The sequence below is a fragment of the Pristiophorus japonicus genome, chromosome 5 (assembly GCF_044704955.1).
Source record: "Pristiophorus japonicus isolate sPriJap1 chromosome 5, sPriJap1.hap1, whole genome shotgun sequence".
In the NCBI taxonomy this organism is placed as follows: domain Eukaryota; kingdom Metazoa; phylum Chordata; class Chondrichthyes; family Pristiophoridae; genus Pristiophorus; species Pristiophorus japonicus.
Window position 1 is genome coordinate 37430191 of NC_091981.1, and position 19994 is coordinate 37450184.

Sequence of the window (19994 nt, forward strand, 5' to 3'; positions counted from 1 at the left end):
CTCATACCAATTTAAGTTGCCTGTAGTACCAGTCCATCCAATGCAAAGCTGCATTTTAAAAGTGCCCAGGTGATCAATGGATATTTGGCACTTTCACACTTACCCAGGAAGGCAACATGAACCCGTAACTCTGTATTGTTTTATGTATCATCTGATGCCTCTGCTCTCCTACAGGCCTATTGGAGGCTGTCTCAGAAAACATAGATTGGATGATGTTTGCAGATAGTGGTCGTCATGGATCATTGGCTCATGCAATGTTTGCAATGAGCCCTTACTCCAAAATCATTTTAGAAAGTGAAGCTGCTTCAAGTCAGGCTTATTCCGTGTTTCAAATTTAACATTTTCAAATCCATTTGGATCCAGACAACACATGTTGGAACACTAACAGCACAGCATCAGGTTTTTAAAGCACAGGTAATACAGGTCAAATACATCTCATACTGCATTATAGAAAGTTACAGAAGGATTGTTAGATGTAGACAATGATGAGAGACCTAACAAAGTAAGTATTGATTAATCAAATCTGGATTAAATTCACCAGCACATTCAACGTTAACCATACCCGTTTACATTAGTTACAGGTCCCGTGGTAACATTCAAACAAAATTTGTATGATACAATCTTAAAACAATTCAAAATTATAAGAACAAATTCACCTTTGGGCCTTGCATTCCTCTTGGACCTTCTGGACCCTACAAAAATGAAAATATTTCCGAGGTTATTTAACATGTGGTACATGTAAAGCACTTTTGGTGGATTGTAGACTTTTGGAAGGAAAAATAGTTTCCATGATTCCCTGGACCCCCCACACCCCCACCCCACCTCGCCCCTAGTAGAATGTTACAGGGAATTCAATAGAGAGAAAATTGAGACGTTCAAGCAAAACAATGGTACAACAAGCAATGTGCAGCCACCAACTAATGCTAATTCTTCAACTGAGGCAGCAGGTAGTAATAGGGTATCATCATCATCATCATCATAGACAATCCCTCGGAATCGAGGAAGACTTGCTTCCACTCCTGAAGTGAGTTCTTTGGTGGCTGAACAGTCCAATACGAGAGCCACAGGTTCGGTCACAGGTGGGACGGGTGGGACTGGTTTATCGCACGCTCTTTCCGCTGTCTGTGCTTGATTTCTGCATGCTCTCAGCATTGAGACTCGAGGATGCACTTCCTCCACTTCGGGCGGTCTTGGCCAGGGACTCCCAGGTGTCAGTGGGGATGTTACATTTTATCAGGGAGGCTTTGAGGGTGTCCTTGTTACATTTCCGCTGCCAACCTTTTGGTCATTTGCCGTGAAGGAGCTCCGAGTAGAGCACATGCTTTGGGAGTCTCGTGTCTGGTGTGCGGACTATTTGACCTGCCCAGCAGAGCTGATTCAGTGTGATCAGTGCTTCAATGCTGGGGATGTTAGCCTGAATGAGGACGCTGATGTTGGTGAGCCTGTCCTCCCAGGGGATTTGTAGGATTTTGCGGAGACATGGTGATATTTCTCCAGCAACTTGAGGTGTCTACTGTACATGGTTCATGACTCTGAGCCGTACAGGAGGGCAGGTATTACTACAGCCCTGTAGACCATGAGCTTGGTGGCAGTTTTGAGGGCCTGATCTTGAAACACTCTTTTCCTCAGGCGGCCGAAGGCTGCACTGGCGCACTGGAGGTGGTGTTGGATCTCGTCGTCAATGCCTGCTCTTGTTGATAGGAGGCTCCCGAGATATGGGAAGTGGTCCACGGTGTCCAGGGCGCGCCGTGAATCTTGATGACTCGGGGGCAGTGCTGTGCGGTGAGGACAGGCTGGTGGAGGACCTTTGTCTGATGGATGTTTAGCATAAGGCCCATGCTTTTGTACGCCTCAGTAAATACGTCGACTATGTCCTGGAGTTCAGACTCTATGTGCGCAGACACAGGCGTTGTCCACGTACAGTAGCTCGACGACAGAGGTTGGGGTGGTCTTGGATCTGGCCAGGTTCCCACTGGTTCTGTAGGTTAGTTTCACTCCAGCGGGGAGCTTGTTGACTGTGAGGTGGAGCATGGCGGCAAGAAAGATTGAGAAGAGAGTTGGGGCGATGACGCAGCCATGTTTGACCAATTATCCATCAATGATTTCTTTCGTGCTCCCAACATGTTGGAAATTGTCTACTTTTCAATAAAGTTACAGAGGTAGGAATTTTTGGCTTTGTGTTGTTTGATTACTAGTCCACATCCCACAAATGAATTATTTCAGGAATGCATACGGCATCATCTCAATACGTGATAGAGTTATTCTTACATGTTTGCCTCTTTCTCCACCAACTCCTCTATCGCCAGGAATACCTACATCACCCTGAAAAAGAAAGTTTCAGTGTCATTTTAACTAAATTCTCAAAGCGTTACTCCCCCAGAGTATTAAAGAATAGCACAAATCTATCATAATTCAAAGAAGTCCAATAATAATATAAAATCTTCCTCTTCATTTCCTAAATTACATAAAGAAACTTGGTCTAATTGAAACTTTGATGGAAACTGTTTCTGTATCCCTACGCAATACAATTTCCCGTTTCATAATACTGTTTTTAGTTGTTAGTTGAACCTTCCACAAAATTCCTTGGAGGATTACTGAACAGTTCCTTCAGCAATTGGACTTCCATTGAAATTATACAAGATAATAAGACCAGGCTAAAAGCTGGAAAAACTGCACAATTTTTGCACATCAACATTTTTCTTTCATAGAATCTTAGAAATGTCAGCACAGGCTGATGGTATTCGACCTATTGAGACTGTACCCTGCTGGGCCCACATTAGAGCTATCTTCTCCAATCCCACTTCCCCGCTTGTTCACTTCACCCTTTAGTGTCTATCTTCCAGTGTCTATCTAATTCCCTCCTTAATATCATGATCTGCTCAGCTTCAGTAGCCACTTGTGGAAATATATTCAATGTTCTAATAATCTTGTAGGAAAATAAATTCCGGTAGCTTGGACACTATTGGAAGTGTTAGCCTTGGCTCCGTGGTAGCATGAGTGTTGCGCTGTCAGAGGTGCCTCTGTTTGAAAAGAAGCAGAGGAGTTTTCCCGGTGTTGTGACCTAATTCAGTATTTTATCATCAGTGGTTTCCTTCATCATATACAAGGGTATATGCAAGGGTAGCATTTTATGAATTTGCACACCTGGCACAGAAAAATCCTACAGGACCTGCTGATTTCCATGTCCAACCTACTGATAAACCTCCCAAGTGGTGACAACCGTGGCTCTGTTGGTAGCACTCTCATCTCTGAGTTAAAAACTTATGGGTTCAAGTCCCACTCCAGAGACATGTACACAAAATCCAGACAGACATTTCACTGCAGTACTGAGGGCGCGCTGTACTGTCGGATGAGATGTTAAACCGATCCTCCATCTGACACAAAAAAGATCAGTGTGGTGACCAGATTTGGGCCAAAATTGTCTCTTTCTTTAAGAGTTGTGACTGCCTCAAAGTGGCGGCCACGGGTCAGTCAGGACTCACCGCCTAGACGGCGGACGGGGTCACCGACATTGATGAAATTGCCCTCCATTTTTTTTTCCGGCGGTGATCGTCAACATGGCGCGCATGTTGCTGCCCCGTCGGGCACGCGCCAACCTCCCCACTGACCAGCGGCGACCCCTTTCCGCCCCACAGGAGAAATTGCCCCGCGGGAGTGGATTGGCCGTTGCTCGGTACCCTGTGAGAAGCTGTGTGTGGCTGGGCGGCACGTCCGCCTTTAAAGGGGAGGGCGCTCTGCTGCGGCCGCCATTTTATTTTAATTGTCGGCCGACTCCAAGGTCGTCCCGACAATGGCGCCCATGGGAGCGGCCGGGCCTCCAACAGGCAGCCCGGCACCCACTGTTGGCCAAAACCTTCCCTGGTGGCCCAGTGGGCCAAACTAAACTAACTGCAGAGTTCACAGCGGCCCTCCACTTTAAATGAAAGGGTGGGACATTGTGACGCGTCAGCGACAGCTGAGGGACAGCTGCCCTGCTCTAAGGGCCCTTTGCCCCTCAAACGCTGCCCCGACCAGAAAAAAAAATTAAATAATTGAATTTCGCTTTACACTCCGCCCCATGAATCTTCAAGATCGGTGAGTATGTCCCCTTTTGGTTGTGAGGGTAATTTCAGCCCCATTATCTTGCCGTTATCACATTGTTTTTTGGGACGATTGGCGGCCAGCTCTGCTGCACGGACCTAGTGCGCACACATATTCCAGTGTGGGTTGGCCTGTGCTGGCTCTGGGCCCTCGCCTCTCCTGGGCCCCGATCACGTCGCTCCACGATCTCTCGTCACTCCTTCGCCCCAATCTCGCCGCTCCTGCTGTACCTGCACTCGCTCCAATCACCGACCTGGATTATGGTGACGTCCAATTCAGTCACCCGCTTCACTGCCGTCACCCTCCTGCACAAGCTCGCGTTGCACCCTGGAGTGATATGTTCCTTTTAAGGCCCTGACCTGCCGCAGATGTTCCCTCGCAGGTTGGGGCAGGTCACTCACACACACATACATTCACACACACACACATATACACTCACACTCTCTCACACACACACACTCACTCTCATACACACTCACTCTCATACACACTCACTGTCACTCACACATCTACACCCAATCACACACACATAAATACACTCACACACACACATATATACTCATATACATACATATATATATATATATATATATATATATATACACACATCATCATCATCATCATCATCGGCAGTCCCTCGAATCGAGGATGACTTGCTTCCACGTCAAAAAGTTCACAGGTGTTTCAATGATGGACCTAAAATTCCAGGTCCGAACTAAATCTTGAAGGGTGGAAGATGCCTGTGCTTGGATTTTTTTAGTGTGTGGTGACCGTTGCACACTAGCCACCACATGGGCTTGACAGAGCTAGGACTTTGTCCAGTAGCAAGGATTAACCAAGACGACTGAAGACCTGCTCTGCTGCACGGACCTAGTGCGCACACACACTCACACACACATCCATTCATCTTGGTTAATCCTTGCCACTGGACCAAGACCTAGCTCTGTCAAGCCCGTGTGGTGGCTGGTGTGCAACGGCCACCACACGTTAAAAAAGTCCATGCACAGGAATCTTCCACCCTTCAACATGTAGTTTGGGACCTGGAATATCAGGTCCTTCATTGAAACAGTTGTGAACTCATCCTTTTTTGGCGTGGCAACAAGTCATCCTCGAAATGAGGGACCGCTTATGGTGATGATGTTGTTTGTAGGAATTACTGTGCCCAAGTTAGTGGTCACTTTTCCTACATTACATCAGTGATGACACTTTACTGGTTGTAAAGTACTTTGGGACGTCCTGAGGTCATAAAAGGTGCGACATAAATGCAAGTATTTCTTTCTTCAGTGAGTGAAGCTCGACAATGGAACTCAAATTTGCAAAAGCCAACCTCAAGACAGTCATTTTACGGCCCTTACGGTCATTTGCCATGATGTGGCCAAAGAATTTTGCTCAATATTGTCCTACCTATTTGTTCTGTCATATGATGTTAGAAGGCCACTGCTGTTGACTCTGTAGGGTAGACTTTACCAAATCTCGCTTTCGGTACAAGGCTGGTATGACACCACTACTGTGGAGAATCCCACGGGAACTGGTGACCTTCACGCTCAAATTCCTGATGTGAACGCCCAGTGGACAAAGCTCCACCCCAGGAGTGTGATATCATAAAATTAACCCTTATACCAATGGTGGTATTTTAAAACCTCATGCCCACATAACAGCACAGATCATCCCATTGACTGCCCTGTTGGCTAAGGGCGATTGATGCAATAAGTAGCTGAGTCATACTGACCTATTTGGTCGAAAGTTTGTTCTGAGTTAAACTGATCTCAGCCAGGACATTTATAGGAGCACTGTCACTGGCTTCTGCGCCCTATTTTGTGGGAGAAAATTGTCCAGGGTTTCTGCTACTGATTGCTATCCAACAACACCTTCTGGAAATGTGAATGGAGCGTTCAGATAGAATTGGGTTTGACTGTGACTCCACCCTCCTGCAGCATTGTCTCTACTTGGATAAGGCACTGGAAGGTGAACCATCACCTGGGGAACCATTATTGTGCAACACCTTGAGGAAGGCAAGGTGGAGAAACCTGGCAGAAAAAGCATCGGGGTTGGGGGAAGGTTGAGGTGGGAGAAGGTTGGGTGGCAAACAAACGGTCTGACATCCATTTTGTGAAGAAATGGATCAATTCAAGTTTTAAGCTTTAGCACAGTTTTGGGGTTTTGTTGGCTTTCCTTACTTATCCTGACATCTAGGGCTAGAAATTGCCCTCCGCACCAAACAAATTAAATGAATATTCTCTGCCCGAATCCATGCGGTGGAGAATAGAGGGTAATGGGCCTCTTTAACTTTTGGAAATCGTTGCGGTGGTGTTTGGGGTGGAAATGCATTTGGAGCGGGGTGGAAGGTGGGCGGCTTCATCAGCGCTGCTCTGAGCATGTCAGTGCAACGCAGACGTGCCACATCGCGCTGATGCGTAGCAACATCCCTCCCCTTCAGTTAAAGGGGAGGGCTACTGCGAGCTTTGCAGTCACTTTAGTGGTGCCCACTGGGCCACTCGGGAGGGCTTTGGCCAGGCCAGTAGCCCTGCACCCAAGAGCGGGTACCAGGCTGCCTACTGGCGGTCCGGCCGAACCCGTGACCTTCATTGTCGGGCTGACTCAGGAGTCGGCCGACAATTAAAATAAAATGGCAGCCGTGGGTGTGTGCCCTCCCCTTTAAGGGTGGAGATGCTGCAAGCCACTGGCAGCTTCCCACTGGGAAAAGCTGTCGGGAGCACCGACCGGCCACGCTCCCGCGGGGCAATTTCCCTCGTGCAGCGGAAGGGGGACGCCACCGGGCGGTACGGAGTTGGCGCGTGTCCGACAGGGTGGGAAAACGGGGCTGCCCCTGGCCCATGGCCAATTTCAGATGGGTCGGACAATTTGCCTGCCCCCGATCGGAAAGGCCTTACCACATCATTAGAGGCGGTAATGGACCTTAATGATGGGGGCAATTTTTATCCCCTGAAATCCTTGACTATGTTACAATCGTCGAGTTTATCCCACCAAACCTCTGATGTTATTATTCATTCACAGGATGTGGGTGTCACTGGACAGGCTGGCGTTTATTGACCATCTCTGGGTGTGATTAGAAGGTGCCCGAGTGGTCACTTTAGAGCATTTAGGAATCAACCACGTTGGTGTGTGACAGAAGTCACATATCGGCCAGACCGGCTAAAGACGGCAGGTTTCCTTCCCTAAAGGACGTCAGTGACTTAAACAGAGTTTTTACGCCAATCTTTTTATTGATACCAGTTTTTTATTTCCATATTTTTTTTAACCGAATCCAATTTACATAGAGATACGAAATGATAATGTAATGCAGGGCAAATATAGAGTTGAATAGAAAGATTAAATAATGTACCTGTTGCCCTGGGTTTCCTTTGTTGCCTTTTTCACCTGCTATTTTCTTACTAATACCCGGCGTCCCCTTAAATGGAAAACACACAGAAGTGTTAAAAAACATTGAAGTAAATTATTCCTGTCCCTACTCCAAAAACCGGTTCTGACATTAACCCTTCCCTTCTCGATACAGATGCTGCAGGGCCTATTGTGTATTTCCAGCATGTGCTGCTTTTATTGGAGAAGCGTTTGAGGTTAATTTGTTTCTTTTTTAAAACCGGCTTCGTATCTGTAATGTATGCACCTATGAATATGCTCACATATTTGTAGAGCTGTTGTATTGTGAATGGCTTAGCCAGTCACGTGATGTTCACCATACTCAATAAAACCCCAGTCGGGGCTAGGTCATCCACGATGAGGTATGAAATTGTGAGCCTACTGGATGAACTGGTAATGTGTAGTGTGATTGGTAAACCTTTGTTAATAAACCAACTAGTTCTTGATGTGTTGCTATAAATTCTTAAGCAAAGAACCAAGGAAATAAATACATTACAGTATCCTCACTGGCTGATCCAAGTCCACCACCAAGGAGTGACCTCAGCCCTCCAGTGAGCAACACCATTACAGTACACATCTGCAATCACTCTCCCATCTGTAATGTAGTATCAATTCTGCACTGTGCCAAGATCACAGAAAGCCTGTAAATGTTTTATAAATCATTAAAACAGAAATAATTTGTGCCTCTGTGTGTGAAGAACTAAATTGAATCTCTGTTTGTATTACATTTGGGCACAGGCAGCAAATAATGCAACATCTCAAGTGTGGGGTGGAGGTGACAATGGGTTTGCACTCCATCTCCTCACTTTCGGATTTTGGTTTTGAATTCAGCCCAAAATAATGGAATATAAATTTTGCCTATTTTTCGAAGTCAATGGAGATGAAAAAGCGGGGAGATTTATTAGGGGTGGCTGATTCGATATGACACTATTGCCCACAGTCAAAATTATCCTCTACCTCTCTCATTCTTCTGGTCTGGAAGTATTAAAAACCCCACTTGGACTGATTCAGGATGAATCAGCTCACTCCCTCTTGCTTCCTCCCATTTTAGCCAGTGAAGTGCTCAATAAACATAATCAAAGCAGGCTTGAACTTGATCTAGGAATATGCGATGATGTCTCCTTAAATGTATTCTGATATCTTGTGCAGAGAAGTGGCCAAATAATTTGATTACATTATCAAACTGTTTATGTTCCCTTAACTATGTCCTGACTCCAAGTGAAGAGAGAGGAAGAGTTGAACCCTGAAAGTCAAGTGAACGACTCAGATTCACGAGACTGCCTGTTACAATATTCCAGTATTTTCGAGAATTAGTCTATTTTGGTTTCTGAAATATTTTTGCACTAATTATTAAGGATAGCTTTGAGAAGCTCATTGCTTTTGCTTATTGATTATCAAACCATCTAATTAGTCAAGAAGTGACTTATCAGGATGCAACGTCTCCAGAATAATAAGAGAAACATACAATTATTGATGTGCCTCACGATTTAATCCGAGACGACGTATTTAGTTCAATTTTAGTTCAAGAATACATCTTGTACCGTGCATTAATCAGAAGAAGCCTTGACACAGACGATGAGAACAAATCGGTTTACAACTTATAGACTATTTTTTTAAGCTAAGATAGCTGAATCCAGCCTTCCAGAAGTGAAAAGCAATGATTTACAAGAAAAATGTGTTAACTATCCCAGGATATACACAACATTTTTGTATATATACATCTTGTAGGTTTTCAAACAGGGATCATCAGATCCAAGGCAATATGTGAGGGGTTCCCAGGAAGTAGAGGCCATAAGACCTCTATTTATTTCCTACAATTGCAAGTACCTTGTTTCTGCTGTCCCCCAAGAATCTATCCTTTCCTCCCTTCTATTTCTCATCTACATGTTGCCCCTTGGCAACATCATCCGAAAACTCACATCATGTACGCAGATGACACCCAGCTCTACCTCACTATCGCTTCTCTCGACCCCTCCATGGTCTCTAGATTGTCAGATTGCTTGTCCGACTTCTGGATGAGCAGAAATTTTCTCCAATTGAATATTGGGAAAACCGAAGGCATTGATTTTGGTCCCCGCCACAAACTCCACTGACTCTAGCCCTCTCCTTAACATTTGTCTATGGCTCAACCTCATTGTTCGCAACCTTTGGTGTCATATTTGACCCTGAAATGAGCTTTTGGCCACATATCCACAGCATAACTAAACCGCCTATTTCCACCTCCGTAACATCGCCTGTCTCTGCCCTTGTCTCAGCTCATAGATTCATAAATCATAGAAATTTACAGCATGGAAGGAGGCCATTTCAGCCCATTGTGTCCATGCCGGCCGACCAAGAGCTATCCAGCCTAATCCCACTTTCCAGTTCTTGGTCCGTAGCCCTGTAGGTTACGGCACTTTAAGTGCACATCCAAGCATTTTTTAAATGTGGTGAGGCTTTCTGCCTCTACCACCCTTTCGGGCAGTGCATTCCAGATTGCCATCACTCTCTGGGTGAAGAAACTTCCCCTCATATCTCCCCTAAACCTCCCCCCAATTACTTTAAATCTATGCTCCAATCTATGTTGTTGACCACTCTGCCAAGGTCCTTCCTATCCACTCAATCCAGGTCCCTCATAATTTTATACACCTCAATCAGGTCGCCCCCTCAGCCTCCTCTGTTCCAAAGAAAACAGACCCAGCATCTCCAATCTTTCCTCATAGCCAAAATCCTCCAGTCCAGGTAACATTCTTGTAAATCTCCTCTGCACCCTTTCCAGTGCAATCACAGCTTTCCTGTAATCTGGTGACCAGAACTGCACACAGTGCTCCAGCTGTGGCCTAACCAGTGTTTTATAAAGTTCACACAGTGCTCCAGCTGTGGCCTAACCAGTGTTTTATAAAGTTCAAGCATAAATTCCTTGCTCTTGTATTCCATGCCTGGACTAATAAAGGCAAGTATTCCATATGCCTTCTTAACCACGTTAACTACCTGACCTGCCACCTTCAGGGATCTGTGGACCTGCACTCCAAGGTCCCTTTGTTCCTCTACACTTCTCAGTGTCGTACCATTTAATGTGTATTCCCTTGCTTTGTTAGCCCTTCCCAAATGCATTACCTCACATTGGGCCCAAGTTTCCACATGATTTGCACCCTCTGTACCATTTCCACTACTTTTTTCCCAGTTAATATCAGGGTAGTTGAAATTCATCACTATTACAGCTCTATAGTTTTTGCACTTTGCAGCAATTTGCCCACATATTTCTTCTTCTATCTCCCTTTGATTGTTTGGCAGTCTATACTACACTCCCAGTAGTGTGATTGTCCCTTTTTTGTTCTTCAATTCAACCCATATGGCCTCATTTGATGACTCCTCTAACATATCATCCCTTCTCACAGCTGTAATTGTTTCTTTAATTAATACTGCGAACCCTCCTCTCTATCCCTGTAACTAGGAATGTAGAGCTGCTCAAGCCCTCATCCATGCCTTTGTTACCTCTAGACTTGACTATTCCAAAGCACTCCTGGCTGGTCTCCCACATTCTACCCTATGCAGACTAGAGGTGAACCAAAACTCAGCTGCCCATGTCCTAACTCGCACCAAGTCCCACTCACCCATCACCCCTGTGTTCACTGTCCTACATTGGCTCTCAGTTCTACAATGCCTCGATTTCAAAATTCTCATCCTTGATTTCAAATCCCTCTATGGCCTCACCCCTTCTTATCTGAGTACTCTCCTTCAGCCCCACAACCGCAACCCCCCCGAGATGTCTGCGTTCCTCTAATTCTGCCCTCTTGAGCATCCCTGATTAGAATTGCTCAACCACTCATGGCCGTGCCTTCAGTTGCCTTGGCCCTAAGCTCTGGAATTCCATGCCTAAACCTCTCCGGCTGTCTACCTCTCTTTCCTCCTTCACGACGCCCCTTAACACCTACCTCTTTGACCAAGTTTTTGGTCACCTGCCATAATTTCTCCTTATGTGGCTCAGTGTCAAATTTTTTGTCCGATAACACTCCTGTGAAGTGCCTTGGGATGTTTCACTATGTTAAAGGTGCACTATAAATACAAATTGCTGTTGTTGTACAAAAAATGGAGTTCCGATAAACAGAGCACTCTTTTCTGTTGATCAGCCAATCCTGTCTTTTGGAAGCTGGGTCACATGGTCTCAGCGAGTCTGCCAGTGTTGGAGTGCAGCCTCTATACTGTATCAGTATTTTACTGGCTTGCTGGGAGTGTGTCATTAAATGTATGCTACCAGGAGGGACCTGGGAATGTACCAATATGTGCAAGGGGGCTCCCACACAGAAAAGTTCAAACACCATTGCTATACACACAGGATGCCTCATTGTTGTTCTTGACACTAGTGGGGTGGGAAATTTGTGGCCGCCATGATAGGTGCCGGTGTCCGTCAACTTGGGTTAACAGCCGCTGAAAATGGACGAAGCGCTACTGTGAACTAAGTATAGGCATGGAAGTCGAAGCTCCCATCCTGAAAGGGGGTTCCAGCTTCGAACTGCCTCTGGGAGCAAGGCTCGGGATTTTGCAAGGAATTGTGGGTAATTAAAAGGGCTATGAATTCAAAGGGCAAGGCCTAATCAAAATTAAAATGAAGTCAAAAAATTGCAGTTTCCAGCCCCTATTGCTTTTTAAAAAAATTAACATCAAAACGAAGTTACAAATGGGAATCTTCAGCACCTAAAGTTGAATTCCCTTCTGAACTTCAAAAAATGGGTAAAGTGCTTCAGCATTAACAAAAATTGCTCAGCAAGCCAGGGTAGCTGCACATAGGATCTCGCACGTAGCACTCCAGCTTTGTGCAGGGGGTCAACACTGCAAGAGAGTTCTCACAGAGGCCAGAAGGCCCTCCAGAAAGAACAATGTGGGACCACATCACCAACGATGTCACTGCCAGCAGCGTCACCTCCACCATCTGGCTCCAGTGCCCAAAGAAGCTTCATGATCTCAGACCACTGGTCAAGGTCAGTGACTACATCTTCAAACTGTTTACTAAGAGACTGCAGAAGGGTGATCAGTTGATTTCTTGATGTCATATTGGATGGTTAGATGTATAAAGTTGGATTAGAAAGTTTGCTTTGTGATGGCTTTTATTTCAGCATCATGGCCAAGAGGATGCTGTGATTGTTCTAACAGAGCGAAGGTAAAGTATGGGAGTAAAGTTGAAAGGGCAACTGGGATTGTTGTCACTGTGACTGCATACGGATGATTCCATCCCAGATATCCCAGCCACATAGGGTCTGTCTGGGATGCATTCTTCCTTCAGCTTCCTCTTCTTCTGCTGCCTCTTCCCTCCGTGAGCAGATGCTGTAAATCTGAAATGATTGCATGAAATGCTGGAAATACTCAGCAGGTCAGTTAGCATCTTGACCTGAAACGTGAAATGTGTTTCTCTCTCCACGGATGTTGCCTGACCTGCTGAGTATTTGCAGTATTTTCTGACTTCTCAGAGGCCTTCTTTATCATCTGAGGCCTTGCAAGTGTCCAGCAGCACTCCCTACACACTTAAAGAAATTTAACATCTATTGCAGTAAGCCATTACTTCAGTAAAGTAAAAAAACAACAATCCAAAAGCTTAAATGCAAACTTACATGAAAGACTTGTGTGTCCCTTTAAGAGGTGCCGACAGCACCTCTGTGAATCTGCTTGCACGCAGGGTTTACCTGGCCAGCTTAGGACCCAGTGCTGAACTCAGCGTAAAGGTCCAAGTTCGCCGTGGTGACGTTACGTCGGTGTGTGATGTCGCCGCTACCTCATTTAAATCTGTGGGGTAATACATCTTAATGGCAGAGCTGATGGGCCTGGAAAAATGGAGGACCTTGCGGGACCCACCACCAGCTGGTGATAGAGTGGCGGCCGCCCTCTTTGCATCATCTTTTGATGGTAATGGGGGGGCGTAAAGCCCCTGGAATTTAGGCCTTGGAGTACAAGCTGATGACACAGATGGAGAAAGTAGAAATGGTATTTTTATATAGTGATTAATTCATACCAGGACATTTCATTATAATGTCAGCCAACACCAAGCACTTACACGAACACAACCATTACCAATATGCCGTAAGACTTTCAGAGAGGGTGAGGGAAATGTTTATGAGTCTGTGCTGCTTCCCCCGTTATTTGCATAATTTGGAAATTCCAGTCGCACTGGCCTTGATTCAATAGTTGTTAAAATGAATCTTCAAGAAATCATGGGCAGCACATTCCAGGAGAGCTATTTCAGAAAATTACTCCAAAATTATCCTCTCCAAGTTTCAAGAGTTTAATGAGCTCCCTCGTGACCAGACAGAGCTATGGGATTTTACTTACAGGTTCTCCAGGTAATCCTTGTTCACCACGCTCACCATTGTCTCCTTTTGGGCCTTTCTTGCCCTAAGATAAGAAGACTTATTATTCCCATGAAATCTGGAATGTCCCTATAATTACCAACAAGCTATAATTATTTCCTAGCTATATAGCGAGATTTTTCACTACCGTCAAATAATTTTACAATCGAATGATATCGTTTTAATATACAGTGTGATCATTTCACAATGGAATGATATAATTTCACTATATAGTCAGTTAATTTCATTAGTCATGTAATTTCACTGTATATTGAGTTTCACTATAAAGTCACACACTCTATATATAGTGACTTAATTTCACTATGGTCATATAATATTACTATAGAGTGACAACCTTTCACTACACAGTCACAAAGTCTCACTACATAATGACATAATCTCACTACAGTCACGTAATGTTACTATGGAATGACACAATTTCTGTATATAACATTTTTACTATACCATGAAAGCAACAGACAAGGTAAAACATCAAATGCAAAATCGAACAAGGACAATACTAGCCCTCTAGAGGTAAATTACAATCATTTCAAGCATGCCTGGGACACTCACGAGTCTTTCACACTTAATGAAATCATCATCATCATAGGCAGTCCCTCTGGGTCAAGGATGACTTGCTTCCACACTAAAAATGAGTTCTCAGGTGACTGAAGAGACCAATGTGGGACCTGCGGTCTCTGTCACAGGTGGAGCAGATGGTGGTTGAAAGAACGGATGGGTGGGGTGCCTGGGTTGCTGCGCGCTCCTTCCGCTGTCTACGCTTGGCTTCAGCTTGCTCTCGGCGATGACACTCGAGGTGTTTCGCGCCTTTCCGGATACTTCTTCTCCACTTTGGGCGGTCTTGGGCCAGGGATTCCCAGGTGTCGGTGGGGATGTTGCACTTTTTCCAAGGAGGCTTTCAGGGTGTCCTTGACGCGTTTCCTCTGCCAACCTGGGGCTTGCTTGCCGTGTCGAAGCTCCGAGTATAACACTTGTTTTGGGAGTCTCGTGTCAGGCATACGGACGATGTGGCTCGCCCAACAGAGCTGATCGAGCGTGGTCAATGCTTCGATGCTGGGGATGTTGGTCTGAGCGAGAACACTGACATTGTTGCGCCTATCCTGCCAATGGATTTGCAGGATCTTGCGGAGGCAGCGCTGGTGGTACTTCTCCAGTGTTTTGAGGTGTCTGCTGTATACAGTCCATGTTTCTTAGTCATATAGGAGGGCGGGTATCTTGCTCTGTCGTCCCTGAGCTTGGTTCTGGGTTTGAGGTTCTGGTCTTCAAACTGTTAGAAATCAGGGCTGTGTTTAAATCGTTGTTTTGCACTGCAGATGGAATGTCTATTCGGATCAGAGAAATATTTAGAAATGGAGGATATAGATTTTTGTACTATATACAATCTCCCTGATGTTAAGCGATTATCTGTTGTTTTTAAGTTAAGACTTGAACCTTGTTTATATATTTTATGTATAATGCAAAGGTTAGGGTTTGAAGTTCCCTTAACAAAACCGCTGGTGAAGATAATGAATGGAAGTATGGAAGTTAAGTGTTAACATAAATATTTTGCTATATCCTAAAGACTGGTTGAGGTGACAAAACTCTGGTTTGGGCCTCATTGTTCAAAAGGACTAGGCTTTGTTTTGAGGGAAGAGAGCGAAGAGAGAGTTCCACAGAAAGAGATCCAGGGTTAGTGTAAACAGAGTGACATGTGGCCAGAATCGTAAGACATGTTTAAGGCGGGTTCTTGAAACAAGGATCAAGAGAAAGAACTAGGGACTCAATTTTCCCCAAAGCATTTTTTTGGTGTACTTGGAGAGTTACGCCTGATTTTTTGGGGCTCAAGTACGGCAAAAAAAGGGTTGTACGTTTCCCCGTTGGATCTCTTCATTTTGGCGTGGCCTAACACGAGGGGTGTGGAGCCTTGATCTGCGCCAAAAAGATCGGGCTGCCATGGTAACCAGGGACACAATGCAAGCTGAGGTTGCAAAGTGAAGCATACAGTTACCTCGCAACATATTAAAAGAATTGAAAAGCACATAGCACCACCTTACCTCCAAACCCCCGAAGGCTGTTTGGTCCGGTCCCATTCTCGGTCGCCGGTTCAGGTCTCTCTCTCTCTCTCTCTCTCTCTCTGTGACTGAGTGTGATACGTCCTTACTATACATGTATAGTATACAGTATAAATGCACATGAGGCCCATGCTTGAGAGAAGGTCAGTCTGTGACCTGTCCTTTATTCCTTAGCACTCAAGTGCAGGAAGTGGGTGGAGCTTCCCCTTTTATTCCTGAAGGTCCAGGTTAGGGGTGTCTCCCACAAGTTCACCACCTAGTGGTCATTGTTCTCACAGTGTACAACTTAGGTCAGTTTATTCATGGGTTACAATGCTGGTTGAATACATGACATCATCTCCCCCCCCCCAAAGTCTTATTGGGATCACAGGTTGAGTCTCTGGTGGTTTACGCTCCTTTGTAGAGCGCCTGAGTTGGGGCTCTGGTTGTTGGGCGCTGGCCTGAGTGTCTGCTGTTTGCGGTGCCTCAGGCCTATCCAGACTGCCCACAGTGACTGGGCTCTCCTCCCTTTGGTTCCAGTGTTCGGTCACCTGTGGTGGAGTGAACTCTATATCGTGTTCTTCCTCTGCTTCTTCTATGGGGTTGCTGAACCTCCTTTTTGTTTGATCCACATGTTTGCGGCAGATTTGTCCATTGGTAAGTTTAACTACCAGAATCCTATTTCCCTCTTTGGCAACCACAGTTCCTGCGAGCCATTTGGGCCCTGCAGCATAGTTGAGGACAAAAACAGGATCATTTACATCAATACATCGCGCCCTCGCATTCCTGTCATGGTAGTCATATTGTGACTGGCGCCTGCTCTCGACCATTTCTTTCATGGTGGGGTGTATAAGGGATAACCGGGTTTTGAGCATCCTTTTCATTAGCAGCTCTGGGGTGGAACCCCTGTGAGTGAGTGTGGTCGGGATCTATAGGCCAACAGGAGGCGTGATAAGCGAGTTTGTAGGGAACTCCCTTGGAATCTGAGCATCCCCTGTTTGATTATCTGCACTGCTCGTTCTGCCTGGCAATTTGAGGCCGGCTTGAACGGTGCCGTTCTAACACGGTTAATTCCATTGCCTGCCATGAAATCCTGGAATTCAGTGGTTGTGAAGCACGGGCCATTGTCGCTGACCAAGATGTCCGGTAGACCGTGGGCGGTGAACATTGCCCGGAGACTTTCTACCGTGGCAGAGGATGTACTTGAATTTAAAATGTCACACTCGATCCATTTGGAGTAGGCATCTACTGCAACCAAAAACATTTTCCCCATGAAAGGACCTGCGTAGTCCACATGGATGCATGACCAAGGTTTGACGGGCCATGGCCAGGGGCTAAGGGGGGCTTCCCTGGGCGCATTGCCCAGCTGGGCACACGTGTTGCACCTGCGAACACAAAGTTCCAGATCTGCGTCTATCCCTGGCCACCAAACGTGTGACCTGGCAATTGCCTTCATCGTGACAATGCCCGGGTGCCCATTGTGGAGTTCCCTGATGAACACCTCTCTGCCCATCTGGGGCATGACTACGCGGTTTCCCCACAGTAGGCAATCGGCCTGAATCGAGAGTTCATTTTTGCACCTGTGAAATGGTTTAAATTTCTCAGGCCATGCCCTGTACGTGGCTGCCCAGTCCCCATTCAGGACACATTTCTTGACTAGAGACAATAGCGGGTCTCTATTTGTCCAGACTTTAATCTGACGGGCTGTTACGGGTGAGCCTTCGCTTCCGAAAGCTTCAACAGCCATGACCATCTCAGCTAGTGGGAGCCTGCTGAGTGCATCGGCGCAGTTTTCGGTGCCCGGTCTGTGCCGAATTGTGTAGGCATAGGTGGCTAATGTGAGTGCCCACCTCTGTAAGCAGGCCGATGCATTTGCATTTATGGCCTTGTTGTCAGCCAAAAGCGACGTTAGGGGTTTGTGATCTGTCTCCAGCTCAAATTTCCTGCCAAACAGGTACTGGTGCATTTTCTTTACCGCATATACACATGCGAGCGTCTCCTTTTCTACCATCCCGTAGCCCCTTTCTGCCTGAGACAGACTTCTGGAGGCATAAGCTACTGGCTGTAACTGACCCTTGGCATTGACATGCTGCAACACACACCCGACACCATAGGACGACGCATCGCATGTTAACACAAGTTTCTTACATGGGTCATATAGCGTTAACAGATTGTTGGACCACAACAAATTGCGTGCTCTATTAAAAGCCCTTTCCTGGCTATCCCCCCAGACCCATTCGCGACCTTTGCATAGGAACACGTGTAGCGCTCTAACAGCATGCTCAATTTGGGAAGAAAGTTACCAAAATAGTTCAGGAGCCCCAGGAATGAACGCAGCTCCGTCGTGTTACGGGGTCTGGATGCTCTCTGGATCACTTCCGTCTTGGATGCAGTAGGGCTGATACCGTCTGCTGCTACCCTCATCCCCAGGAATTCTACCTCTGGAGCTAGGAAGACGCACTTCGCCTTTTTCAGTCACAGCCCTACCCGGTACAGTCTGCGTAGCACCTCCTCCAGGTTGTGGAGGTGTTCTTCAGTATCGCAACCAGTAATGAGGATGTCGTCCTGAAAAACCACCATCCCTGGAATAGACTTGAGGGGGCTTTCCATATTTCGTTGGAAGATCGCGGCGGCCGAGCGAATCCAGAACAGACATCTGTTGTACTCAAACAACCCCTTGTGTGTCGTGATGGTGGTCAGCTTCTTCGACTCACTCGCCAGCTCCTGGGTCATGTAAGCTGAGGTCAGGTCCAATTTTGAAAAAAGTTTGCCACCGGATAGTGTTGCAAAGAGGTCTTCCACTCTCGGTAGTGGGTACTGGTCTTGGAGTGACAGCCGATTGATGGTGGCCTTGTAATCGCCACATATCCTGACCGACCCATCTGCCTTGAGCACCGGCACAATCGGGCTAGCCCAGTCACTGAATTCGACTGGCGGTCCAATTCGCCTCCTATCTTTTCCCGCATCATGTACGGCACCGCCCTGGCCTTGTGGTGGACTGGCCTGGCGTCCGGGTTTATGTGAATCACTATCTTGGCACCCATGAACGTGCCAATGCCAGGTTGAAATAATGTGTCAAATTTGTCCAGGATCTGTGAGCATGATACTCGCTCCACAGAGGAAATTGCATGGACATCGCTCCATTTCCAGTTCATGACAGCAAGCCAACTCCTCCCCAGTAGTGCGGGACTGTCCCCTGGGACAATCCAGAGTGGCAGTCTGTTCTCTGAATCTTTGTGGGTCACGACTACCGTGGCGCTGCCTAGGACCGGAATGATCTGCTTTGTGTAAGTCCGTAGCCGTGTGTCAATTGCCGATAATTTTGACCTCCCACAACTTTTTTAACTGTTTGATACCCATCAGGGACTGGCTGGCACCCGAGTCTAACTCCATTGATACTGGGATGCCATTGAGGAGCACTTTCATCATTATCGGTGGCGTCCTGGTGTATGAACTGTATACGTGCTCCACATGAACTGGCTGAACTTCAGCTTCCAGCGATTTCCCCCAATGTCCATTTCTGCAATTTCTGCAGGTATTTTGCTCATCTCTGCAAACTCCGGCTGAATGTATGCCTCCACGTCTCCAGCCTGAGCTGCGGTTTGAAACAAAAGGTCCCTTGCCAGTCGATCGTCCCTGACTGCCCCTGTTATTGCCCTTGAAAGCGCCATTATCAGGTGTTGATGGCCCCATTACTGGCCGCATTGTCATTTGCAATGGCGTGAATCGCCATTCAGCTTGCCATTGTCTCTGTCGAACTCCCCCTCTGGGTTCGACTACATGTTGGGACATGCCCGACTGCCCTTGTCTGCCTGGAGAACTGTGTGCTGCTTTAACAATGTTGAATCTCTGTCCCAACCATTCCTTAACACAGTACCTCTCGTCTGTTCTGCTCGTGGCCATGCTCGCGTGGTTTAAATCCCAGTTTCTTGTCACCATTGATACGTCCTTACTATACAGTATAAATGCACACGAGGCCCATGCTTGAGAGAAGGTCAGTCTGTGACCTGTCTTTTATTCCTCAGCACTCAAGTGCAGGAAGTGGGTGGAGCTTCCCCTTTTATACCTGAAGATCCAGGTTAGGAGTGTCTTCCACCTAGTGGTCATTGTTCTCACAGTGTACAACTTAGGTCAGTTTATATATGGGTCACAATGCTGGTTGAATACA

General features: G+C 46.4%; 1 protein-coding gene across 1 annotated transcript in view; it reads right to left on the bottom strand.

Annotated features, from left to right (window-relative positions):
• The window catches only part of LOC139264064 (collagen alpha-6(VI) chain-like), a 178460-nt gene that overhangs the window by 59177 nt on the left and 99289 nt on the right, over nucleotides 1-19994 (bottom strand). Inside the window, exons 19-22 of the mRNA XM_070880162.1 lie at nucleotides 13759-13821; nucleotides 7424-7489; nucleotides 2269-2322; nucleotides 657-692 (exon numbers count right to left, since the gene is read on the bottom strand). Coding sequence (XP_070736263.1) covers nucleotides 657-692; nucleotides 2269-2322; nucleotides 7424-7489; nucleotides 13759-13821 — 219 coding nt within the window. The remainder of the gene's footprint in view (nucleotides 1-656; nucleotides 693-2268; nucleotides 2323-7423; nucleotides 7490-13758; nucleotides 13822-19994) is intronic.